The sequence below is a fragment of the Larus michahellis genome, chromosome 3 (genome assembly GCF_964199755.1).
Source record: "Larus michahellis chromosome 3, bLarMic1.1, whole genome shotgun sequence".
Classification (NCBI taxonomy): Eukaryota; Metazoa; Chordata; class Aves; order Charadriiformes; family Laridae; genus Larus; species Larus michahellis.
Window position 1 is genome coordinate 92,653,380 of NC_133898.1, and position 27,782 is coordinate 92,681,161.

Below are 27,782 nucleotides of genomic sequence, written 5' to 3' on the forward strand. Positions count from 1 at the left end.
CCCAGCGAGGGTGAGGGACGGATTCCAGGTGACTTTAATGCCTTTTCAATCCAGGTCTAAAGCCTACAGTTAGCCTAAGACTACAGTTAAATAAGACCTTCCTGTGCTTAAAGGCCCAGATCCGCTATAGCAGGCAGTGCCAGATTAGCAAGGCAAAAATGACTTTATAGATCTTTAGGCTGCTGTAAAACTATTATAAAATAATCTTGGCTACCTGTGAGCTCAAAGAGTACATCTGGTAGCAAGGGAGAAACGTAGTATCGATACTACACCCTCTAGCTGGAGAAGGGAAGGTGGCACGCAGCCACTATTGCTGCTTTGAATTACCTGGTATTTCCCCTTTATGGAGAACCATCAGGAGAGCAAGACTGCTGCGTCTCTGGCTCTTTTGCACCACTGAAGTGGCAAAAAACAGCTGGAGAAGACCTGAGAATGATGCTGCACAGCTCATTTAATTTAGCGTTCTAATTTTTTTCCTGTTTCTGAGCTGTACAGCAAATGGCAAAACTTTCGATTGGCTTCAATTATGCAATATGTTAAAATATAACTAAGCACTCATCACACATTAATTGCCAACAGATTTCTGAAGACACTTATTGACATTGAATAATTACATAGGAGATGTGTGCCTCTTATAAAATGGATAATCCCCAATAAATCTATTTCTTGCAACCATTCTGTAATTATTTTACACTAACTATATTTAGATTTGGTAGCATAAATCATAAAATACCAAATTTTTATTTAAAACAATATTTTAAAAGTCTAAGATATGTAAGTTAATCCTACAGAAATATGTCTTCAATAATCAACTGGTATTTTTTTAAAAATGCAATTAGAATCTTATTAAATCTAAATTAAAAGCTTACATGAAAAACAATTTAAAAATAGATATTGAAACCTAAGAATTCACACTCTTCAGTGTTTGCTTCTATTACAATGCACACTTAAGAATTTGATAATTTTTTCCAGGTGGACAAAAACAAAAAGGGTTTAAATTTGTAGCTAGTTTCAGATTTTAAAGTAAACAGGCTATTTAAATGGAAGGACGTGGTTTGCCCTGACGTCCCCATATGGTAACATTTAATTTTAAACACATCATAAAAATAAGGCAGATTAACATTTTTAAGCAACTTTGTGCCATTTGAAGGGAGTTTTTATTTTCATTTCAGACACTGAACTTGGTTTTTCCAACATGCAAATTCTGGGTCAATGATAGGCCCAAGGAAGCAAAAGCAAGGATGCGGCGAGCAGGCATTCATTTTCACACGATGAATTAAAGCGAAAAAATCTGTAGAGACCGCAGCATACGAGGGCATAAAGTATAGTGAGTGCACCCAGTCACCGAAGTGATGCTGAGCTTGATGCAACTGCTTAAACCTAAAGCCATGGTTTGCTCTCCTTTGCTTTAATGGAAGGACAAAAATCCCAGCTCTTAGTTATTGCTAAGCCAATTTTTCAGTACTTCCAAATTGGGCTATTATGCGGTTCTCTTACCATGCCACATCATGTTTGTACATTGAAATCTGTGCTTGGCATTTCTTCTATCCTATCCACAGGGCAAAAGCAGAGTTAGACATAGAAGCAGAGAGACTCCTGCAGAGAAAGCAGCAAGAAAGCGCAGCTTATAAATCATTTTTGAGATTGCATAGAGATATGTAATGTGTGATCTGTAGTCACAGGCTGTGCCTTTTGAACTCAGATGTTTATTAGTTCATACTGCCCCATACTGATATCTATCAGGATAACATAATAGTTATATGACAAGTTGTGATTTTACTGACTTTCAGTCACTGCCGAGTATTTTTCAGGCTTTCTGGGAAATTTTGCCATCTTTACTATATATTCCATGAGCACAGAAGTCTCTCAAATATCCATTGTTCTCGAAGGATTGCCTTTGGGAACTCAAGGGGTGCTTGCTTGCTTTTTTGTGGAAGGGAGATAATGAGCTTAATGGAAGAGAATCAAACTCATTGGAGCAGGGTATCCTTAGAGCATTTCCGACAATTTGGGGTGGGTTTTCTGAAGCATAAATTTCCTTCTCATCTGCAGGATTGGGTCATTTTCCTACTTACTCCTGTTGAAAGCAGTGAAGTGGCTGGAACAGGGTTTTCTTTCTCTAGAAGGCTGTCATAACAAAACAGCTTGAGCTGGTACTGTATCATCATCTCTATGACCCGTTTATCTCTGTTGGAGGAGTTGGGGGTGGTCCTGCAGCAATAAAAGGGGGGCATTATAGAAAAACACAGAATATGTCACTTAACCTTTCATATCCATTGTGTAACAGTGTATCGTCCACACCTCTCTGTGTTAGCCTACAGGTAAAAGCCTGTAAATATATGTGGCTTATAGGTCAGTTGTCTCGGGGAGTTGTTTTTTGGTTTAGTTGCAGGAGAGGTGCTGAGCTATTAAAGCATATGGGAAGCAGCAAGTAGAAATGCCTAGAAAGAGCAGAGTCTCCGTAATGTGGGAATTCGTGGGAATTCGTGGGAATTCGTGGTCATGTTAGGAAAGGGTGTAGGCTGGCAAAGAGTGGCTGGCTGGCAGATGTGTAGGCTGTGTTCTGTGAAAGAGACCTCTTAGTAGTTTGAAATACTGCCATACCCACAACGGCTTGTATGCAGAGCTTCACTGGAAAGACACCCTGAAGGCCTGAACCAAAGGGCTCCTCCTTTGCTGGGGAAACACTTGCTTTCCTTTCTGGTCCCATTGAAGTGTACTGTAGAAACTGCTGATGTGAGTTAAGTATCAATTAGCATAGAAAAGACTTGTGTAACATAGTCCCTACTGGTTTTCATTGCCTTCTTGAGCTACTGCAATGGATAGGCTTGATATTTAAATCCTTCTTTTGTCTAAATAGGGGAATACTCTCTTTCTGCTTAACAGACGACTTTCTTTCTAAGAAAGGATTTGTAAAAAGTGGCCTTCAGTCTTCTTGCTGGCCTCAAAAGGCTACAGTTACTAAATACAGATGTCCCAAGTAAAATATCTGCCTGCCTAGAAGCAGCCATTTAGGTTTAAGGACCCATTTGATCCTCCCTTCTACCTTTCTGAGCCTCTGGTATACGCTCCAGATATGGACTTAAAAATCTTACTGTCATGCTCCTGTGGTCAGGAAAGACCCCTGCTGGCTATAACGTGGCTATAACAGTCATGAGATGAGATGGATGCTCTCTTCCTATTTCCCAGTCTGTAGAAACTCAAAGCCCAAAATATTGGATCAAGTCGTCCTTATGGCAGTGCAGTTGGGTAGACTTTGAAGAGTCTGTTTAAGGGCTTCCAAAGCTAATTTACTCTCCCCCTTTTCCAGATGTCCATGGTCTCCATTGACTACAAAGGTGTCTAAACAACCAGCTTAGTCAGAGATGCTTCTGCTGTTTAAGGTAGGGTAAGCAACATCCCACTGCAAGATCCTGTTGCTCCTCAAAATCTTGACCCAAGTATGCCTCATGGTGTTTGGCTCTATTTGTTCCCTTTGGCCCCCTGCCTGCTCTCCTGAGTGGTGCTAGAAGTCTTAACCTCTATGATAGCTTCTTCCTAGCTGGAAATAGGAAATAGGAAATAGGTCCAGAAAAGGACCTGGGTGTTCTAATTGACAAGCGGCTGAACATGAGCCAGCAGTGTGCCCAGGTGGCCAAGAAAGCCAACGGCATCCTGGCTTGTATTAGAAATAGTGTGACCAGCAGAAGTAGGGAGGTGATTGTACCCCTGTACTCAGCACTGGTGAGGCCACACCTTGAGTATTGTGTCCAGTTCTGGCACCTCAATATGAGAGAGATATCGAGGTGCTGGAGTGAGTGCAGAGGAGGGCAACGAAGCTGGTGAAGGGCCTGGAGAATAAATCTTATGAGGAGCGATTGAAGGAGCTGGGACTGTTTAGTTTGAGGAAGAGGATGCTGAGGGGAGACCTCATCACTCTCTACAACTACTTGAAAGGACATTGTGGAGAGGTTGGTGCTGGTCTCTTCTCACAGGTAATTAGCGATAGAACAAGAGGGAATGGCTTCAAGCTGCAGCAGGGTAGGTTTAGGCTGGACATAAAGAAAAAATTCTTCACAGACAGAGTGGTCAGACACTGGAACAGGCTGCCCAGGGAGGTGGTGGAGTCACCATCCCTGAATGTGTTTAAGACTCATTTAGATGTGGTGTTAGGGGATATGGTGTAGGGGAGAACTTTGTAGAGTGGTGTTGATGGTTGGACTCGATGATCCCAAGGGTCTTTTCCAACCTAAATGATTCTATGAATCTATGATTCTGTGAAATAGCTCTTTCCTGAAAGTCTCTTCTCACTTTCTCTTTAATAGACTAGCTGTAAAGTATGTGTGTATAAGGGACTGGAGCCCAAACACTGCAGCCAGTAAAATGGTGGACTTGGTAGGAAGGTCCCTGCTGATTCGCATGCCAGAATGTTTTATACCAGGAATCGTAACAGAAATCTCAAATATTTTATTCTTAATAAGACTATGCTTCCTAAGTTCACTACCTTACATTTTTCTGTAGTATCCATCTATATAGTCTGTAACTCAAAACAATGACCAGAACTGAAAAGAGTGGTGAAAAAGAGGAAGGGAATAGTTTGTTATCGTTATGATACTGAAAAAATTTAATTTCAGATGTATGGGTGAGGCAAATATATGTTGCACATAAGGAACATAAAAATTGTACGTGCTGCTTTATAAAGAAAAAGTGTGCTTATCTATTTCTCAGGCTCACTTTCAGTTTAACAAACACTGATTTCAAGATGGCTTTTTTATGATGAATATTTTCTGAATTTCTTAAACCTTTCACGTACTTTATCATTAAAGCCTGGGGAAATCGAAGGAGTGGATTTCCTTGGACTGCAAATCAGGTGTTGCAGTTTTAACACCGTATTTATAAGGGATGAGCAAAATGGTCCTGTCTGCTCTTTCTTGTCATCTTGCTGGCACAGACAACAGGTGAACCTGAGCTGCTTTCTCCGTTTTTGTGAGCTTCTGATCTGCAGAGTTTTGTTGTTCATAAGCTGTAACATGAGAGGGCTGTGAGAGAATGTGTCAGTCACTTAGATCTTCATTCAGCATTTTACCCAGCGTGGATGGGTCAGCATCACAAAGGCTATCTAATGTCAGAACTTCTGAATTATTCAGGGGTTTTTCAGAGGCTAAAAAGAAATTCCTTTACTGGCTAAATTATTAATCTTGTTCATTTATGTGTTTAATAAATGATGAAATTAAAAGTGCAGTATGAAAGCAGTGACTTTTTGTTTCGTATTTTTCCAACTGTAGGTTTGATTGATTCTGCTTCCTGATAGGTCTTTCTAAGTGTATATTTGTATTTCATCCTCAGAATTTCCTGTGGTTTGAAATTCTTTTGCTGACATGAAAACAGTTGTGATTTGAAAAGCAGAACAGTGCTCAAACTGGTAATACATAAAGCAGTTGAACTTATTAATATGGCGCAGAAACAGGATAGTAGTAAAAGGTGCCATTTCCTCTGTGTAAATGGAAAACCTATGACATGGAGGGCTGAGAATCTCTTGTGATTGCATTGACAGACCATGGAAATAGCAGGATCCACTTATAGAGACTGACTTGAAGGACCTAAAGATCCAGTGCCAGTCCCAGCGGAGACTTTATGTGAAGTTTGTTTGTACAAGGGACTGCTGTAGATGTAAAGAAGTAGCTAAATGCTCCTTTGGAAGCTGTCTCTTTAGGAGCCTGTTGTTACGTTTCTGCTCCCAGATGCGAGAGAGGAGGTGTGAAAGCCCTGCCGTCCCACTTCACCTTGCCTTGCATCTTATTAGCATTGGCTTTCTATCAGGGTTGTAATAAGACTCTACTTGGTGTTAGGTATTTTCAATAACTCTTCCTGAAAGAGGATGCTGCGGAACTCCCATGCAAGGCTCCAGCTCCCTCCTCTCCCCACACATGAATTACACTGGTCGAACACTACTCTGCATGACTCAGTGAATTTCTGGCCAAGTGTGTCTTAATGTACATTTTCTTGCCAAGCAGTGATGTCCCCTTCCTTAGTTAGAAGCATATTTTTTTCTTTACACTGTTAAATAAAAGGGCGGATTCCAGAGCCCCTCACTTCTTTCTGCAGACATCACATCCCTGAAGCGTAAATTTATCACCTGCTGAAGGGAAACGTTTTTGTGGGAGCCACTTGTTAAAATATTGGCACCATCTCCCTGCCTGGGCCACCCATGCAGTCTGGCTGCCTGGAGGTGTTTCCATCGTCATGGGCTGCGTTATCGGCTATACTGCACTGTGCTCCCTGCCCCTTCCCGCCTCTGCACGTGATCCGGGACCCGCGTTTATGGCATTGAACCATTAACTGCACTCCTCCCTTTTGCCCTTCAGGAACGAGATGGCTTTTATTTCAAAGTGTTAATATACACGGTAGATGAGAGGTCCTGCTCAGACACAGCCGCTCGGTGCTATGTTTCAGCGGTGTTGGAACAGCTCGGGAGAAGGCCAGGCTGAAGCTAACCCGTAAATGAGCATATGGAAAGCGTAGGTAGAAAATCTCTCTTCTCTCTACATGACGTCTATAAAGCAATACTCAGCTGTGGCATGTTGAAGAAACATTTATTTCAGCACTGTGACCTTTAAAGTGCCAGACAGGACAGAAGAAGGGATATTCCCTTGCTTTTTACTAAGCCACTCCTAGAAATAAGAAACCATATTACCTTGAAGACAGAAAGAACAGGCAGATGGCAGGGACACTGCAAAGACTTGATGTTTTCTCCAACCACTTGTAAGTGTCTCACCCCTTGGAAACCCCCGTTCTCTGCCGCAGCTGGAGCAGAGGCTGGGCTGAAGGCAGCTAAGGCCACGAGAGGATGAAGGCATCACAATTTGGAGCTCCTCCAGGAAGAGCTGCCTCTTATTGCACTTGGGTCATGGTGCAGTCACTTATCTTTCCAGACTTTGTTTTAGCGGGGAATGATTATTCTCCTCTGGCTGTTGTCTGCTTGGCACCTACACAGACACTCCTGCACTGAGCTGGTAAAGGAAAAGCATAAGCTCCTCTTGCTCTCCTCTCTCTGAGGGCTCATGGGGGAGCTGGAAGATGGTGGTAGAGCTGTTTGGAAAATGGATTTTCGACTTGGTGAAACAAGTGAGAGCATTTTGATGTTATTGTCATCTGGAATTGGAGTGTAAAGACAAAATATTAAAAAGTGTCAAGGAAAGACATTTTTCTCAGAAAAAAATGACGTGGAGGAAAAAGCTTTTAGACACTTACGGTCAGAAGGAAGCATTTCAGTATTGTGAAAGGAAACAGTAAATTGAAATGTCAACTTACAGCTGAAACCATTTGTTTCAAACCATATATTCAAACAAAAAGTGTTTTGTAAGGGCGATTCAAAGCTAAAAATGTTTTCAAGACATAAACATTTTCTGAATTCTAAGGAAATCAGATTTCCCGAGAAAAACATTATATGGAAATCACTCAGCCACCTCTAGGTTCTGAATTGCGTGGTGCTGGAGCTATAAGCACAGCAAATGGCCCCTGCGGTCCTCATTATCTTGGGTGCGCATAAGGGAAACTGCTGGGTTTGAGCTTTCTTGCCACTGCCCCTGCCCAGAGACCAGTGGTCCTTTCATCCCCTCTGAGCAGAAGGGAACAGATGCCACACGTGTATCTGCTTCCTGGCCACGTTCTGCCAAATCCTGCTGGGGTCACCAGGCATTTTTTAATAATAAGTTTCTTTCCAATCTGGATGGTTCTGACCAACTAGATTTTGGAGCGACTACCTGTGCTGTTATGCTCTGAGGAGACTTTAAGCTTTGGAGAAAAGCAAAGGGCAGGGGCACTAGCTTTTCCACCTAGCTCAGCTGCAAGCCCAGGTGGCACATCTGACTTGCAGCCACACGGTCACGGGACAAAGTCACACAGCATGTTTTCTTCAGTGGTGATAAATTCCTGTCTTCGCGCCCCATCCTTCCTCTCCAGCTCTTCAGCTACAGCTGTGGACTTGCCCTGTAAGGCTGGTCAGCAAAGATGTCCTGAGTTAAAAATGGGTCTCTTATTCAGAGGATTTTTCAGGGCTGGCTGGGATCAGGGCTCCGCAATAGCTGTTCCAGCCCAGCCGAGGAAAAGGCAGAGTGGCCAGCACCCATGCGGTCTGCGTAAGCTTCCCTCAGTGAGGCAACGCGGCACGCTTGTCAGGAGCTGTGTGGACCATGAAGATCTCACCCCATGGACATGGTCCCGGTGAAGTGGGGGAAGGTGAGACAGACAAAAACGGGACCACAGGTTTGGGCCCCTTCAGTGTGACCAAATGCTTACCACAGTGCTTGTCAGATAAAAGCCTTGGTTTTAGCTCATAGGATTATACCTTCTTCTGCTGCTGCTTTTTCTTGCTGCTATTCTTTGTATATCCATCTAGTATTACTCAGAAACCCTTTGTGCATCTTTTACTTCTACATGTGAGCTTACCGAGCAGCAAATATGAAGACTCCCATTGTATTCTCACCTCTATCAACTTCAAATCTGTTGAAGTTAAGGGATTTAACTGAAATAAAAACTGATTTGAAGACAGAATCAGGCTCAAAGCTTAGTACTATGAAAATCTAGTGAAGCAGCATAAATCATTGAAACTGAAAGCAAATGCATGTTTTCAATAGTAAGAGACAAATGTGAAGGCGCACAGTTACAAATAAGCAGTCCTAATTAAGCTGTTAAATTTACAAGGAAAATGTGTTGATTTGCTCCTTTCAGGGGAGTTAGGTTGCATGTTCTCCATTAATCAGAATACACACAGTTAAAACTAATAAATAAATAAAGATCAGTGCAATGACTTTTTTGTTTATTACAACAATCCCCCCAAAATCAATTATTCCACTGTTGTTACTGTTTGTTTACCTTCTGCCTTATGTTCACAGCTTAATGAAAATTGCCTGACTGGGTTTATTTTCCAAATGAAATACATAAGTACAAGTGACACAAGTTTGGGATAGTACGTGTATTGATAGGAAATATTTAAAATTGTATCTTCTGCCCGCAATGCCTGCTTTTTTGCCTAAATATGCTTGATGATGTTCTGTTACAGTGACATCTGTTTTTCTATGTCTTTGATGCACTCTGCAAAATTTGTAGCCCAATGTTTGCTAGGTGTCGGAGGACACGCAGTTTAAATCATGTCATCCTTCTTTCAGTTTGTAAGTGTCTCATTTTAAGATTGGATTCATCTCTCCTGCCTTCCTTTTCTTGCTGTTTTTGTCTGTCTTTGTTTCTTTCCTGTCCCTTCATCCTATTTTCTTTTGATGCTTTGTGGGTGTTTTATTTATGCAAAATTTAACCTTTGAGTCTCTGGTTTTTGCCCCAGCCTGGTTTGGTGTGGTGGAGATAAAACTGGAAGATTTAGGCCTGTAGTTTTAGGTGCATGTCTGAGTTGGATAAAGTTTTTTTTAGTTTTCTTGTTGAAAAAATGAGTTGGGTTTTCTTTATACTGCCTCATACTTCTTACGGTAAATGTTTGCTGTTGGGACATGGGGAATGCCGGTGGTTTTGAACCATGGACTAAAAACACAGGGCAGATATTTGTATGTTGCTGTGATGCCCCCAGACAGGAAATCTTTCTAGCTAGGGTTTCTCTCAGGGCACCTTGTTGCAGCCTGGGGAAAGGTGACAGCTGGGGAAAGTCAGTCATGAGGAGATCAGTGTCCTCTTTATCAAGGTGCCACCGTGTTGGGATGCAAATATTGTCATCTCCTGCCTTCAGAAGGTCTTTAAACCTCATGTCCTGATGAGGCAAAGGACTCCTGGTAATAATTTTGTTTTCCATTAGGGACCGGGGAGGTGCTTTGCTTGTACACGTCATTGCTTCTACGTTTGAAGAAGGAAGTTGGTTATTTGCTGCTGTGGATGGCAATTTCTCATGAATACGTGGTTTTCTGGCTTCAGTCAAATCTTCAAAATCATTCTCATTCTCCTGAAGGTCCAAAAGCAGCTGATACATGGTCTGACATGGAGTACTTTTACTTGATGACTTAGGAGGTCCAAGGTGGACCAACTCTCTGCCTGCAAACTTGGAAACTAAAGAGAATATAGAATAAATCAGATCAGCTTCTGCTGGAATGTTGTTTTCAAGAAAAATAACATGTTAATATCAAAACAGCTTCATCTCATGAGAAAAAAAAGTCAGTACTTGTAAAGGCATAAATAAAAGTAAATCTTGACCTAGAATGAAATTTTGCACCAAGGATTTAAAGCAAATGGTGATCTGCTGGTAGGCAATCAGCAAGTTTTTTGGTTGGGTGAATAGTCTTAAATGACCATCTCAGCATAAAGTTGCCTGGCTTCATTTTAGTGACTATTATTCATTTATGCTTCTGGGGCTACTTATGGCATTAATTTAACCATGTCACATATGTGAATAGCTTTGGGCGTGCAATAACTGGAGCAGAAGTAAGCTTAAATTCAGATGTGGAATTTGATTATCCAGTACTGTGCATCTTCTATATTTTTGAGACTATGGAAATAATGCCATGGATATGAGTGCAGCCCCTTCTTATAGAATCACAGAATGGTTCGGGTTGGAAGAGATCTTAAAGATCATCTAGTTCCAACCCCCCTGTCATGGGCAGGGACACCTCCCACTAGACCAGGCTGCTCAAAGCCCCATCCAGCCTGGCCTTGAACACTTCCAGGGATGGGGCACCCACAGCTTCTCTGGGCAACCTGTGCCAGTGTCTTACCACCGATGAAGTTGTGACACTTGTAACCAGGCTGGGAAACAATTGCTCAAATACTTGTAATTTCAAAACAAAGTGGAAGGATATTTCTATAGAATTTTCATGAATCGTGTTCCCTTTTTTTCCCAGACAGATACCTTAGTACCCTTTTCAGACTAAGATGCCAAGACTATATTTTGGAACAGTACCTTCTGTCAAGTTTTCTTGGTTTTCTAATGTAATTGCGATCTCATCTTCCTTAATAGCATCTGGCACTGCCAGGGTTAGTACAGAAGGAAATGCCCTGTTGCCATAATTTCTGAAGTTTTCTGGAGTGTCCATTTCAGCCTTCTGGGAAATCTGAATTTCCGACTGCTTATTCAAATATTCATCAGGATTAATATTGTGTTTTTCTACTTCATTTTCCCTCTGCAAAATGATCAGACACCATTCTATTAGTATGGGACAAAAAAAGCACCTTGAACCTTAAAGGAAATCACAGTAGAACACGAGCAATGGGAAATCTTGTTTTCACACAAGCCTTGGTTACACACATCAACTTTTCATCTGAGCAGACCCCATACCAGAGGTTCTTCCTGAAACCCAGCTGCACGTGGGCTGGCAGACCTTGCCTTTTACCCCACAGGCCATAGGGAGCAAGTTTTCATGAAAATCCACTGGAGACTAGAATGCCATCTTTGGAGAGCCTGTAGCACTTCCTTCCAGGCTTACAGCTCACGGAGTCTGCTAACCAGGGTACCACAGACCTCATGCTGCAAAGCAAAAACATTATAGGATGCTGCGAGCCACCCCCCCGATCCAGGAGGAAGATTGTCGTGGGCCTGTTGCTGTCTGCTGTGAGGGCAGGAAGGCAGCACAGGGCTAAAGCAGTCCTGGGAAGGTTTTGCAGTGGGGTTGCAGCAGGAATACCTCCATGGAGCTGTCGTAACAGGACTGAGCATCCTAACAAAAAGCATGGGCTCCAGGACTCGCTCCTGCTGCACCGCTGTCACCCTTACTCCTACATGCATCCTACATACACGTGGGGGTGTGCTTTCATATGTAGGACACTCGTCTATCCCATGATCCAAATTTTCAGAGTCCTCACTGCGGTAGCCTCATGCACACTGAGTTTCAGGTATCAAAACGTTGTGAAGATGCAAGGGCTGCCCCGTGAAATAAATCCCCTCCTACACTACAAACTCCTAAGATGAGCTATCTGCGCCATGTGCTGCTTCTGCCAAAGACCACCTTCTCTCAGGTCTGGCACTCCTGAAAATGAAATTTCTGGAACGTATTGACTATCCACATGGATCTTCCAGTTCAATACCAAGCTTTTTTGCATGTTCTCCATGTCATCTTAGGCAGACCCACTTTGTCATTATGCAGACACCACTTCGGGGATTATCTGTAGTGAGTTTTGGTCTTTTCACTGCCATCCCCACATAATACAAAATTCTTGCTTCCAGAATCAGAGAAGTCATTTGTTTTACTGTGTGGAATATTTATCTTTCATGGTTTTCTTCTATTCTTTGCATTGCAAAGTACTCCGCTTGTGAAAAATATGTTTTTAATCTAACATGCCATTATAAAAAGTGGGTGTAATTTGTGGAGAAAAGGGGCTTTTGAAAGCTTGCATGTATTTTGTGAGTTAGCAAAAATGTTTGGAAAAATTTGAAGGGCCTCAAACCTCAAACTTGTGGGGTTACTCCATCCTTCCTACATATTTGCAGAACCCAATCACAATTAAGAAAATTATTTTCAAAGTATTTATAAAAAGAAACGCAGTATGTTTAAGTTGACAACATATTGCTAAAACCACGCTAGATCAATTGGGAATTTGAGATGTCATAAGCATTTTAGGCTACGCAATCAAATAGTCTCCCAGGATTTTACACACTGCTAGTTAAGAAAACAAATTTTCATCTTACATTTTGCAAGCTGTCACCTTATATACAGTATATCAGAAAACTTGCCATGACTGGTTTTACTGCCAGACCTCTTAAGAGCTAATTGGTTAAGCACCTGGGCAGGAAGCTTTTTGGCAGAAATGCTATTTTCTGCAAGGGCTAGCTATAAAGTTCTGGATGGCAAATTGTAATCATTAAGGCTCCCTCTTCTACAACAGAACACATAAAATGTAAATACATTGCTTGGAGAAATTACGATGCATAAAAGGACAGGCTGTGTTTTAAGTTTGTCCAATGACTTATGGCTCAAATTTGAACATGGAAAGGATCTTATGCTTTTTTCAGGGTCAGGCTTTCAGCAGACTTCTCTAATTGCACCCAGAAAAATGAGAATCACATCTGTTTGCATCCACCAAAACTATTATTTGCATGTACAAATGTTAGCTTGTGTATACAAGGAGGAGTTGCAAATACAATGACTCGCGCTGGTTTTTCAAACAGAGAGGTTTTGTACATGAAAAATAATTTCCACAGACTTTTTTGCAGTTGTAGACTAGAAGTTCAGCTGAAAATTTGTCCCCAGGAAATTGCATGTTTCTTCAGTATTGTGTGAAAAATCATAGCGTAGTCTGCTGCCTGGAATGAGTTGAATGCAGTGGTTTGTGAATATGTGTTTGAATTCCAAACAGTGTTTTGGGCTGATTGTGTTGGTGGAATTTTTTATTGCATGTTATTCATGAGCATTGTCATGAATGCAAATACTTTTTCGTTTGTGTTGATATTTGATACATTTGGTTCTTTTTGGACAGAACTTTCAGAAGAGCCAGATGCCAACTTTCTCTATAATTCACTGAGGGGAGGGGAGGTTTTTAATTTGTTCAAAAATACTGGGGTATTTTTTTTACCATTAATTTACTCCCTTATAAATATTTTCTGTCTGTGCGTATCTCTTTTCATAGGCAGACAAGAATACACAATAGCCTTTACGGTCCTTTATAGACAGAAATAATGTAAATGAATGGCAATTTGTTTTCAGGGTTCTTCATTTTACCTGTGACTGTTAGTTGCTACTTATTTGTTTCGGTCATTTAGATTTAAATTTGCACTCATTTAGATGCAAATGCTTATTTTTGTGCTTTAATTTTATGCACACAAGTGGTCTTGTTGAGCTCAGTGAAACTATTCACATACTTAAAGTTAAAGCAGATGCATACATTTGCAAGATCTGGAGAGCTGAAAGGAAATTATGTGATTTAATGACGGATCACACGCTGCTAGTAATAAATAGCAAATAGTTGGCATTATACAGAATAGAAAGAACATCCATCTATGCATTTTGAAATATCCTTGGCATAATTTGTAATACAACTATCAAATACCCATGCAGTTGTAATTAAGATCCAGTAACATTATCAGGATCCCAACAAGAAGATGAAGAAAAAGTGGGAAATTTCCCCCTCACACTCAGTTAACAATTTTTACGCGTCTTCCTCGGTTTCAACTCTCTGTGGCCGGGTGGTCAGAGCAGTGCATTGCAGCCTGCCAAAGAGGTGGTTGAATTTGGCCTCTTTTAGACCAAAGCAGAGATTCCTCCCCCCGCGATAATGCCCTGCCAGCTGCCTCCTCCGAGTGCCGTGCTAGCGCAGTGTGGGCTGGGCTCCAGGGGAGCTGGGGGCTGCTCTTGGCTCTGCCTTTGCCCAAAAACGTCATGCCACCCGTGTGGGGCTCTGCCTCGGGATCCGAGAGCTGCATTCTTTTCTTTTCCCTATATACTTTGCATACGCTTAGGGCTAAGTTTTGCCATTGTGTAAGCGTGTGCATAAAGTAGCTTTTGCTGAAGAACAGGCCAGAGGATACTGGAAAAATGAGAGCATTGAGTAAGAATGCCCAACTTGATTTCTTAGCCAGCCTTTCCCTCTCCCATCTTTTTGCCCAAACCCGGGCCTTTCTGGGCAATATGAGTGTTATTGAACGTTGGAGAAACTCGCATAAGGTGGCAGCACTACTAGTCATGATTTAAAAGAGCTCCTGGGGAGGAGTGATTGCACAAGTTAATTGTGTATAAAGCTTGAATAAGAAGCAATAGAGAGGTGATCAATATTAGCTGCAAATAATTGCAGAGCCTGGCTACTAGCAAGGGAGAAATACTAATTTTCATAATACAGAAGAATGTAAGAGGAAGTAGAGGAATAAAGCTAAGAAATGAATGATTTAGAGTGACTATCTGGGAAAAAGCCTATGAGTTTTACAAACACTCTGATAACAGAAAAATCTCTAAATGGTACTAGTAGCAGGCTTTGTGTTTGTGAATTTAAAGGTAGCATTTACAAACCTTGTGTTAACAAACGAGGAAACAACCTTTTAAAGACTTAGATGCCAAATTTAGGCATCTAGCTTGTGCATATATTTCAGGTTCTTATCAAAGATGTCCTAAAAGCGAGTCAGTTCCCTCCAAAGCTGTTAAAGGGAGGTTCTGTCTGTCTAAATGCAAATTTAAGATGTCCCCACATTGAACACGCGAAGATTTGCAGTTCAGCATCATTTTTGTGCTGTGGAAGAAAGAACTGCACACCTGGGAGCTACGTAGAAAGGGACATAGGGAAGGTGTAGAAATGGGGAGTTGTGATATGTACAACCGAGCAGACCCCAGAGTGCGTACCCAGTTCACGTGCTAGACATGTCCCCACTAGGTTTAGTTCAGAAAGGGGAAGTGCAAAGTTCTTCCCCTGAGGAGGAACAACCCCAGGCACCAGCATATGCTGGGGCCACCCATCTGGAAAACAGCTTGTCAGGAAAGGAGCTGGGGGTCCTGGTGGACACCAAGTTGAACATGAGCTATCAGTGTACCTTGCTGCAAAGAAGGCGAATGGTATCCTGGGCTGCACTAGGAGGAGTGTTGCCAGCAGGTCAAGGGAGGTGATGCTGCCCCTCTACTCAGTAAGGCCACGCCCAGAGTACTGTGTCCAGGTCTTGGCTCTTCAGTACAAGAAAGACATGGACATACTGGTGACAGTCCAGTGAAAGGCCACAAAGATGATTAAAGGACTGGAGTATCTCTCCTGTGAGGAAAGGCTGAGAGGGTCGGGACTCTTCCACCTGGAGAAGAGAAGGCTCAGGAGGATTCTCATCAGTATATACAAATATCTGAAGAGAGGGTGCAAAGAGCCAGGCTCTTTTCAGTGGCGCCCAGTGACAGGACTAGATGCAATGGGCACAAACTGAAACACAGGAGGTTCCCTCTGAACATCAGGAACCACTTTTTCCCTGTGAAGATGACCAAGCATTGTCACAGGTTGCCCAGGGAGGCTGTGGAGTCTCCAACCTTGGAGATATTTAAAAACCATCTGGACGCGGTCCTGGGCAAGAAGCTCTAGGTGGCTCTGCTTGAGCAAGGGGGTTGGACCAGATGACCTCCAGAGGTCCCTCACCCAGCCTGAGATTCTGTGAAAGTCACCACTGTTTTGAGCTGGTAGCTAGCTAGGTTATTTTGGGTCAGTACCAATTTGGGTTTAAACCCTTGACTGGAAAAATGTCAACACAGAGAAAGAAAATGTCAGTCATTGCTTTGTTAAACTTCCCATCTTTTCTTCCTTGGTCTACCAAAATGTCCAGCCTGCCTGCGAAATAAATAAATAAATACTAGGATTTCAAAGCAATAATTTTTAGTGTTACTGCCTTACAATCAGAGCCATTTTTTGGGTCTGTGCTTGAATTCATCTTGACTCTCTGCCTTAAGAGGGCATTTTGCATGCCAGGAGTGGCGGGAAGCAATGCAGCCCCTTAATCAGCTTGTAACTTACTTTGCACACACGATTGCTTCCCTCTTCCACCCGGGTAGGAAGCTGAAAGAGGTCATAGAGGACTTGAAATGCTACCACTTGCCTGGAAGGCTAGATCTCTAGGGGCTGTAAATCAGCTTGATACCCAGAGATTCAAGAAAGCTGGTCAATAGCCTTCACAATACAGCTCTTTCCGAGTGACTTATGATTTAGCAGATCCAATTCAAAATTTTAATATGAAAAAAATCACATATGTGAAGGAAAGCCTCCTCCCCCTAAGCGCGCACGCGCACACACACACACACTCCCCAACTCATATTTTTGAGTTATGGCTCTGCCTGCAAACACTGCACAGGCTGTTGCAACCTTGGGGCTGTGTGCTGGGATGGAGATCTGGATCTGCTCAAGCTCATCTGAATAATTTCTAGAGGAGTCAACTGGACCTTCTCAAAATACAGCTTCTCCGGGGCAAAGGCTTTGAATGGGAGGCTAATCGCTGATGTGTGTTGTTTTGTAGCTGAAACTTTTCCCATTGCACTTGTGTGTTAGAAGCTGGAATTTGGCTTCCTGTCTGCCTAGTTTCTGCCTGAAGCAAAATTTTTATGACTGAGCTGTGAACCCCTTAGTGGAGACGGTTGTAAAAGAAAAGCTTACAGCCTTTTTAACTAATTGTGGCCTTACCAGCAATTACCATAATTTTCTGAATTTAATTTTTAATTTTTTCTCCCCTCTGATCTCACTCCATGTCCTTGAGTAAGTCGGAGCTGGAGTGTGAGCATAAGATACAGTGTTAAAAATAAAAAAAAAAAAGATGCTGGGAAAACATTTTACAACTTTCACAGCTTCCCACTCACCTCCCCAGACTTTGGATCAGGCCCTCACGGGCCAGTGAGAAAGGGAAGGGATGGCGGAGTCACTGCAATGCTAATGCTCCTTTACCCAATGGAAAAGTAATATTTTATGTAAAGCAAAAAAATTCTCAATCCCATTACAACCAGCAGCCCATTTTAAAAATTCATTAGTCATAAAAAAGGGTATATTTATCTCTGGGAAAAAAAAATCTTAAAATAATCACCTCTGAGAATGCCAGAACATAGGTTTCCTGAGACTGCACCCAGATCTGCAATTTCATTACTATTTTCAGTGAGTTTTGTCTCCATTCCATGGACAAGCACCCTTTTCATATGTGCTGTGTGGCTGTCGCGATATTCCTCATAAGAATCCAGGGAGCACTTTATGCCTGTCATGATCATGATAGCTTACCTGGGCTCTTTTGTGGTCTTTCTGGTACCTGAGCAGTTTCTTCAGCAATAAGCAATAAGAAGCCATGGCAGGAGAGGGTCTGTTACTTATTAAAATGTTGATAACTTCTGAAAGACTGAACTCCATCATTTCTGTCATGTAGTTTAAAACAACAGGATTCAATTCACTGGGGCAAAGTCTGAAATATTAGGAAAAAGTACTTAAATACAAATGATGTGTCCAGGTACAATGTCAGTATTTACAGGAAGTGGACAACGCCCTTCTTGTGATGTAGCTGCAGTAGGCTAAGTCAATTGTACAGTCAAGTTATGATACGCAGTTGTGCAAAAATTCTCTGTCTGGTTACGCTAACTTCACAGAGCTGGGCTGAGGCTCTGTTACTGCATTATTAAATATCCTATTGTTGATATAATTGATTACTCCGAAAGGACACCCACCAGGATTAAGCTTGAAAAATTAAAAGATAGAAACCAGCATTTTCTCATTTTAATCGAGTGTGTATATTTTGGTTCTCAGCACAGTAGTCTCAAATGGATTAACAGAGAGATAGTGTGTGTGTGTGTGCGCACGCGTAAGAAGACAGGAAGAGCCCTGTAGGCAGGAAAATCTCAAAGGAAAAAAAAGAACTAAGGAAAGTACAAGAGGATTTGTATTTTTATATAAATCAGATTGTAAAATAAAACTGCTGATGTTATAATGATAATTATTTTACTCACAGGCTTCTGTGAGTAGTAAAGTGTAGTAAAGGCATTTTAGAATATGACAGCCCCGGTTTCTGAGACTTCTAAGACATTTTTTCAAAATTCAGTGTGGATGGGCACAGATACATCTGAGGGGAGGGAAGGAAGGCAAGGTAGGAACAGTGGACAATTCTCAGAGAAATGAACAAATTGTGCATAGGTTTCTAATAGCCCTAGCTGTGACTGACAGTGGAACACCTGGATTGTGGCAGGAAAGCCTGCCACATGTCCTGTAGACACCATTGCAGATGGTGCAGATTACATAGGCCAAATTACACTCTTTTTTGATTAGTGTAAACTATTGACTTTTACAGAATGATCTGGTCGTGAAATATTTGACCCATGGCTAGCTACTTTCAGCTGTGAGGAAGATGTAGAATGTCCATCACTGAAATTAGGTATTTAAAGACATGCAAAGTATACTTTGCAGCCTCCCAATATGACAGATGAATAACATCTCAAAAGTTGGCAATGTTTATGTGAAATGTCATATTGCACATATCTATTTCAAACTTTTATAATAATCCTAAGCTGTAAAGCGGCTTGTGAAGATAAAAGGGAGACTACTTGAGGCCAGTTATAAAGATGCATGAGAATAGAAATTATTAGACTAACAAGAAATACAGTGTAATATAAAAACGTCATTCCCTCAGGGCATGCAAGACCTACGTTTGCAGTAAGGGATTAGAAGCACAGCATCTAGAAATTAATGGCACCACTGAGGCACGTTGAGAACAAAATTATTGATACAATGGATATAGGCAGTTCTATAAGGATCTGTAAGTTTCCTCTTATATAAAATTTATCCATGGTCAGAAAAGTAGATGTGCTGTTTTCTGAAATAAAATGTTGTCATTTCGGAACAGCCCTGAGCAGATAATAAAAAGCTTCCAAAACTGACAAAACAAAAAAAAATCCTAAAACCCCCAACACTTCCCCCCGAAATCTCGAATCCTGAAATCGCAAGCTAAGAGAGAGAAGTGAAATTTGTTACCTGTTCTTATAGGTAGCAGCATTCAGTATTTTTCTGGTGAAGCCTTCATTCAACCATTTGTCTTTTATTGCTTCTTTGACTCCAGGCCTCTTAGCAGGGTCAGGCTCAAGTAAGGACTGCATGAAGTGTACAGCTCCTGTGCAGTATTCAGATGAAATGGCTTGTTTACTAGTGATATCTGATTATTTGGGCAGTGCAAAATTTTCCTTTTTCAGAAAGCTGGCACTTGCCCTGCTCTGCGCGTTGTAAGAACCTCAGATAAAATCCAGTCTCTAGGGCTACCTCTGGACTGCTGAATAAATGGCTCCAGCTCTCCTCTGAGACTGCTGTGGTCTCATGTGGTTCCCCCAGGGATGCCTGAGCAGGGTGGGCAGCCGTGGCCAAACCATGCCGGAATGCATGCTATGGACCTATGGATGCTGCTATAGATAGAGCACTGGATCTTGCTTCCTAATTTGCCCCAGTGAATGCAGCCGATGGCATCAATAGCAATCTCAGCATTGTGCTTACTCAGCATTTGATCACGGCTCTGAGAAGGGGGGCTTCTGTGCCAGGTGACTACCCAGGATTTACCTTCCTCCCACAAAGAAGGTAACCCCATTGATAAAACTCTCTGTATGACGCATGTGCTCAGATGATGTATTGTGCTTTGGCTTCCTGGAATTGGGACAGAGAAAGCTCAAACATTCCCATATGTCTATCACTCAGCTCCAACACTGCATAAAGTCCCTCTCTTTTTTTTTTTTCTTCTTGGGAAAACTCTACTGAATTCTTCCGTATTCCTTGGGGAAGTTTTGAAATGAGCAAAATGGCAAGTGAGCATTAAACTGGGAACATACTGCTCCTTTCACTTGTAATCTCCTTCAGAGGAACTTAGATCTAAAGTATGCAAAGCTTGTTTACTACTGCTCTCTCACTAAATTCCCAATGGGCAAGGGAACAATAGAGTTATCCGCAATCTTCCAGTCACTGTGTGGGCTTTGTAGAAAAGCAGAGATAATGCATTTATTAGTAGAAGCTATAACAATAGCATAAATAAGAAAAATTACTAATATAATAATTGCAACTATGGAGGGCTTGTAGAAAAATGGAGCTGCTATCTGGAAACAAATCTCCAAAGAAAGATAAATGAGAGACTAATGTACAAACATTCTGGACAGCTACGGTACCTCATACCATTTACTCGGGGAGAAAAAGAAATTGAATCATCACATTATCTTAATACTCTAACTAAGGACTAGCTCCAGCTAGCTTATTCTGGAACTGTCTGCTGCTTCCCAGTGCTTGGCTGCAAGGCAGCCGCTGAAGCTAAGCTTGGTTCCTGGGCTCATTCTTGCCTAACCTCAGAGCAATGCTGCTCAAAATGATGGGGAGATCTGGACTCATGCTTGTAGGTAGCTGGGCAAAACATGTCTCGTTCTGCTCTGCTTTCTCACTTGGTCAGTGAAGCTGCACGATAATGGCTGTGAGAAGATGCCCAAGCCTGTGATGGTCAACAAAGGAGATGCTAGTCCAGGTGGAGAGAAAATAGGGACTAAAGCCAGAGGTGTATAGGAATCATTGTAAAGCAGCAGAATTTTGAGCTTTGAGGAAGTAAATTTTGGACTGCTAACCCAGAGCATATATACACCAACATGACTTCTGGGTTTTAGAGCCATGGGCTGTAATTCAGGCTAGAGATTTTGAGAACTTTCTTTCCCAGTTGTCCTAAAAGACTCCACAGACCGGACCTCATTAAAGAATGTCAGTAAAATTCATTGGAAAATGTCATTTTTCAGTTCTTTCTCATGAAAAGCATGAACAGGCTCTTCACAAAAATAGCCATCCGATTTCTTTAATTATCTCAATGTTGTGGGTTCTGTCTGTAGCCAAAAGATAAGCTCTTCAGGAAAAATTATCTAAGGTTTTGATAACTGATTTTTGGGAAAAACAGGAAAGAATGTCTGGCTATGACACACAACATGGGACATAGAAAACATGACTGTGTCCTAATTTCTGCACAACTGCTCCACTTATGTAAAAGCAATGTACATTTTATTTCCCCTGTAAGAACCAAGAAGAGTGGTCTTTTGAAGAGGCAACAATGTTATTTTCCTACTACCCTGAAATAAAGAGATCTTGCCTAAGGCAAACAAAAGTTATTTCTAAATGCAAACAAAGGAACTGGTAAAGGTACCTCTTGTTTTCCAGAAGGTTGCGTTATTGCTAAGTTTGCTTTATTACATGGGTTAGACCTTTTATAGATCATTATTCTTTATAAAAATTGGAGTGCTTTACCAGGGGAGATATCTGACGGAATAGGGCTGATTTCTCCAATTAACATCTTTTGATGTAGTTGCTTGATATTGAAAGGTTCCACGGTGAAGGGTAATGTGCCGGTTAGCATAGCAAACGTGCTTACACCTCTGTCAAAGAAAAAGACAAACATCAGAACTCCATATAATGCAAATAAATATTTGTTAAAAAATCCCACAGAGCTATGAGTCAGGTTTCAGAGGTTTGCCTTCAGTATCAAGAACGGGGTTACAAATTACCTCTAAGCAGCAATTTGTACTGAATACACATCTTACGCCTTTTTTCTTTGTGTACATGCCATTTTATCTAGAAAAGAATGTTGTGGGAAGTGTATATAAAATAGACTGTACAGTGAGTGACTGGAAAGCCTGCAGTGTTGAAAGTGGAAACCTGCTGTTTATTTTAAAATAAGCTCATTGGAGTGTCAGTGTAGTGTTCCCAGCCCATCAGAATAAAGCATTTCAGTTTGGAGGCTGAGTGACAACACAGAGCTGGGACTGATGCGATAGATCCTGTTCCAAATAGTAATTCAGTTCTTCTTGCTTTGCTCAGATTGCTAAATTAGGTGCGACTTATGCCTAGAAGGCATTCATTTGGTAACAGCTTGCTCTTGGCTAAAAACTTAAAACTTTAGCTCTTGCAAAAGACTAACAACCTGCTAGCAGTGATCAGCAAACTTTGTGAAGGTTTGCCATTCTGTTTGGAGAAGTACCAACGTTTGGAAAACTTGCTTAGCTGTCCCGAGTTTGGGAACGGGGAGGTTTCCTTGAACACTCTCCATGGTACTTCCTTGCTCCAGCTGAGCGGGGCCACCACAGCAGCGCTTCTCTTCGCCACCCTTTGCCGTGTCTCCATTGAACTCAGTCAAGACAGTCATTTTAGGAATTCAGGCAATTCTGATTTAATCGATCTGGCTCGTACAGTAGTGCAGATGATGACAATGTTATCTCTTCGTGGCGTGCGCAGCTACAATCTTTTTTTAATGTTTTCAAACCGTTGAAAAACCATGAGAAGACAATAGCATCACTGAAAAGCCGTGAGAAGATGGTGGCACCTTTTTCTAAATGTTGCATTGGATTGCATTTGAACCAGTAACCGATGGATAAATGCTTTTTATTACTTTTGACTAGGACTTATCTTGTCTCACTTTAACCATCTAAAACCTAGATATCAGTAGTTATCAATGGAAAGAGACAGGCCTCTCCAAGAGAGATTCATCACAGCTATGTTATACAGCTATTTTAGGCTGCAGTTAAGTATCTCAGGAGATGAACTATCTCCCTGCACTGACACTAACTGCCTGGTATAACCCAGATGCCTGGTTGTTAAATGGCTAAATTTAGGTGAGATCAATTCTCTTCTCACTTTACCAAACCTTCTGACGAATCTCGTCCTTGAATGTAATGCTTTCCAAAATGTTCCTGATTAATCCTTTGAGTAAAAAAAAACCAACCCAGAGATACAAAGGAAAATGAAATGACATTGCGTTGACTGAAGTAGCAAGGATTGTCATTCTATAATACATAATAACATGTGGAGTAAAAGTAACTGGAGTTGAAGCGTGAGAAGGGTCCCTGGATATTCCCTGATGAGTGGAAGTAACATGCAGTGCAAATGGACCTCTAATGTCATTACAACATTGAATACATTTTTCTTTTCAACACTGCAAACACTACCATGCACTTCAAATTGCTGGTGATGATATACATGATTGGTGCTTTAAACTGGCAATAGTTCTTTTCATCAGCCTACTGGATGGGGAAATCCCCAAGGTACAGGAATTTGGGGAGTGGATGTACCTGCCATCCTAAAAATCTCTTTCAAAATCTTATGCACCAAATGTACCTAGTTAACAGTAATGCACTTAGCAGTTAATTGTAGCTGGGATCTGACGGCATGTTAAACTTGAAAGTTTATTAACTACAACAGACTGCTTCTTCTCTATCCCACTGAACTATCTGGATTTGTTTGAGTACAACAGCTGTTTCCTCAATTCAGCTGATGCACAAAAGCGAATAACTTTGCAGTCCTCCCTCCGAAGAATCTTTAAAATCTTATGCACAAAAGTCATGATTAGGCAAAACAGTGATTGCTGTTCGCTGTTGCCTCATAGGAGCCTTAGCTGTAGTGTCCTTGGTCTGGTTGGTTTTCTGAATGTGCTTCTGACTGAATATGGCTTTCTGGTTCCCGTTGTAAAGATTCCTTGTCAGTCCTGCTGCACAGAGTCAGAATTTCTCCACCACATTAGAGTTTTTTGCCAGAGTCCAGTCCATCTGTAATCCTTTACTTATTTTGTGACAATAGAAGTAACTTATCTTTCTAATTAATATTTTAGTTCATCAGAATTCCGTTTTCCATGATGATAATATAAATAATTCAGGTTAAATTGTAAATATGTTTTCTGCCTAAAATGTAGAATATGTCTATGTTAAATACCAAGGGCCTTATATAATTTTTATGTAGCCCTTGACCTGTTATGTGCTGTTTATTAACAGAGTGAGCTCAGTAAATGGTTCTTAGGTTACTGCTTTGCCTTCATTCAGACATCTAAAATGTGAAATAAGTATAATCCTATTTAAGTGGTGACAGCATCCTCTAGAACTGATTTTTCTGTGTTATGTCTACATAAATCCAGAGTAGTACTCTTGAAATCCAGACTTATACTGAAGTAATTTGGTAGAACTTCTCCCTCCATCCTTAATTTTCTGTACTGTTCATATCCTGTAAATTTAGAGGAAGCTGAGGTATAAGAATCATAGTTAAGTCAAAACCCGAATTAATAGTGTGTCTGCCAGAAACAGGTCTTGAGAGGAATAATGTGCATTATGTATTTATGTGTATATAAATCCTCTTTCTCTTTCGACCATATAGGAATGCTTAGCTTCTACTTTAGACATCTAAATCAGATCCTATATGTAGGTACCAGCAACCTTGCAGATCAAACTAAACCCCTTTGTCCTCTGTAGATACACGGTTTAGTAAAGACTGCTGAGAACTCCTCAAGGAGACTCCATATTCTTGCAGCTGGATGAGCAGGTGGAACATCCCAGTTCCGAGCAGTTCTGTACATCCAGACCTCCATTCCCTTCTGGCAGGTGACCAGGGTGAGGTGGTTTGGATTTGGATCAAATGCAGCGTTGTGTGTTGAACAGAAGCAGAACATTAAGATCCGTTAGACCAACACGGTTGTGGGGTGGGGTGGGGTGGGGTGGGAGGCGGCACTTCTAAGCCAAAAAGCCCAAATCCACTGACAAGCCTTCTGAGCTGTTTGAAATCCACAGGCTTTTTTCATTGTCTTCAACAGCACCCTGACTTTTACCCTACCGCTTGTTAGTTGAGATACTGCAGGGAAATATGGTTGCAGTTGTAAATAGGTGGGAGGAGTCAGGACAAAGGTGCATTTGACCAGCTGCTGCGTTTTTGAATCTTACTGCTCTAGATGAAGGTTTGGCTTAGTCTATGTTACTCATACTCATCTTCTATGCCCTGAATCATACCTGCTAGAAATGGGCTTAAAAATGTGTTCTGGGTGGAACACAGCTGAGAAGCTGATATGTGGGCGCATATACTTACAGATAAACATGAACTGCCTTTGTACAAATGATGGACATGGAGAACAGTTCTCCTATCCTGATCCATGAAGATCAAAGGATACAAAATTGGACTTAATATACTATCATTTTCTCAGATCCATCCAGAAAAACTGAAAAAAAAAATAAAAAACCCCAAACTTGACTGCTAAAATTGCAAACTGCAAACACAGTTGAAAACTCTGAGATGATTTATATGAAAAATTACTCTTCTGATGGCACCTTCTGCATTATTCTTTGTTGTAAGGGACATACCCTATAGATGTAATGAACAAATAAAATGGAGTCCGCTCAGGTTTGTGCCACCTATGAAGTAAATAACTCCATTTTTTAATCATAATCTGATATAAGGGCCTAGCCAAGGTACAGATGAAGGTCTTCTGGCTCTGCTGTAGCCACATCTTTGTTTTGTGTGTCTCTGAGACTCAATTTTTCTGTTTGTATTTCTTCTTTGGTCAAAGTAGACAGAAATGCCCATTTGTCAGCCCAGGGTTTCCAGGGCTTCTGATTTTAACAGAAGTGACTCAGATATCAGCTGTACCTGTGTGCCATAATGCCAAGAGGGTGGGGCGGGTTCGTCTGGGGGGGCTGATACATACAAGCCTTTTCTCTGTGTGTTCAGAGCAGGCTCTTAAAGCTGGATACCCTACCTTCTGCTGACTTCCCTTGCTGCAGGCTTACTCCAGAATAACATGTGCATTGCTCATTCATTTTTCTCTCCAGTGTTCCGCAATGAATACACACTTCAAGATATATTTTTCACACCCGTAAATATTTTTTTTTCCGGCAACCCTTCTCCAATATATCTCTGCTTTCCACACTGATGCCCCAAAGCAGAGTGCCACTAACCTATTTATAGCAGAGTCTTGTCTAAACCATTCAGTGCTGAGAGTGGTTCAATAAGCATCTTTTTAGATCTACTTACATGGACCAGATGTCCACCTTTGGACCATATTTCCTTTGAGCAAGGAGTTCTGGGGCAGCATAAGCTGGGCTTCCACACTGGGTATGTAACAGCTCCTGAGAGAGACCCTCAAACTTTGCAGTATTGCTCAGTCCGAAATCTGATGGTCACAAAAACAAGGAAGAAGTTTTAGTCTCTTCTCAAAATAGTTTAACTTTACGAATTGGTTGAAGATAGGAGAAAGATGAAAACATCAGCTGTCTGTAGCATCTGGTGACATCTCAGCTGTGGATACCAATTTGGGTTCGAATAAATGTGCCGAGAATTAGCAGGTGTAACAGTGAAGTTACCCAGCCACGGGGCCATCGGCCTGGTTTGGTTGATTTTGGTTTAGCTATTTTAGTTTGCCTCGGTTGATTGTATGCTAGTACAAGAGCTTAGCTGTGCAGCTGCACTAGCACGGCTTAATGAGCTACGGCATTCAGCTCAGCTGGGTCTGCTTTAGCCCGTTGAAAACGTGGGGTAAAATGTGCTAACTTAAGCCTTTTTCTCTGTGTATGTGCATGTGTGCAAGGAGGGGAGGAAGAGAAAGGTGTGATTGTAAAGGACTGGCTGGCTATAAAACAGGGGTGAAGAGTTGGTGCCTTTTTTCTCAGAGGTGTTAAGCTTTTAAAAGTTTGGGAAACACTGGGTTAAACATGTGGCGTCTCTAAGAGTGAGCTTCCCTTGTGGGGATTTTTCTGTGTGGTTTCCATAGAATAAAATTAATGTTTCTCTGAGCTGTGTTAACTGCTTGGTGCAAATTCCCTCATTTTTATAAATGTTTGCTTCACAACCCTAGCAAGGTTTCTGTCAGGGACCAAAAAAAGTCTTTTTTTTTTTTTTTTTTTTTAACACATACCAAATGATGAGGTTTCTAGTTGGAGTAATGACTCGACAGAAGCTAATGTGTCCATACCTGCATTTCACCCCAGAAGATTTATTTCTTTGTCTACAAATCACTCGTGCTAGGAACAGCTTTCTACACATAAAAGCTGTAATTGTTTCTTGCTTCTCCAGCAATACACAAGGGAAAACAATAGGCAAAATTGTTTTCCTTGTTCTCTTAAAAATATGTTTTAGTTAAAGCTCAAATAAACAAGCTGTTAAGTTATACTTCATAACTTTTATTTATTCTAAAAGCTCGAATATGTTTGTTGAATAATCACAAGCTCACTAATAAAATGTGCTATTTCAATAGTAGCTGAACTGCCACTGAAAACCACACAAAAAGCTGAAAACAAGCTTCAAAGATAACGTGCACCTACCGACAATTTTGATGTTGTTGTTCTCATCAAGAAGAAAATTTTCGATTTTTAGGTCCCTGAAACGAAGCCAGAAAGCAAACTTTTAAGATGCCTGATGTCCCAGCCAATCATTTGCAGATAGTTTTTAGCAAAGTTTAATTGAAATAATAACAATAGTTCTGCACAGCTCTGCCTACAATTGTAACAAGATCCTTATTCCTTCCTGAAGTTTTCAGTTGGGAAAATGGAAACTTTCTGTATTTCAGGCAGTATTTTACAAATATGTATTTTAAATAGACAATTAATTTTAGGAATCATCCATTCTACTGATGTATTTTTTTAAAAAAATGAAGAGTA

At 41.2% G+C, this 27,782-nt stretch overlaps 1 protein-coding gene across 1 annotated transcript in view; it reads right to left on the bottom strand.

The window, feature by feature from the left end:
• Positions 1–2,170: 2,170 nt before the first annotated feature.
• LOC141740549 (hormonally up-regulated neu tumor-associated kinase-like) overlaps positions 2,171–27,782 on the bottom strand; it is a 31,363-nt gene continuing 5,751 nt past the window's right edge. Inside the window, exons 3-10 of the mRNA XM_074579373.1 lie at positions 27,447–27,502; positions 26,161–26,299; positions 21,628–21,755; positions 19,351–19,486; positions 17,617–17,794; positions 10,874–11,093; positions 9,451–10,026; positions 2,171–2,211 (exon numbers count right to left, since the gene is read on the bottom strand). Coding sequence (XP_074435474.1) covers positions 2,171–2,211; positions 9,451–10,026; positions 10,874–11,093; positions 17,617–17,794; positions 19,351–19,486; positions 21,628–21,755; positions 26,161–26,299; positions 27,447–27,502 — 1,474 coding nt within the window. The remainder of the gene's footprint in view (positions 2,212–9,450; positions 10,027–10,873; positions 11,094–17,616; positions 17,795–19,350; positions 19,487–21,627; positions 21,756–26,160; positions 26,300–27,446; positions 27,503–27,782) is intronic.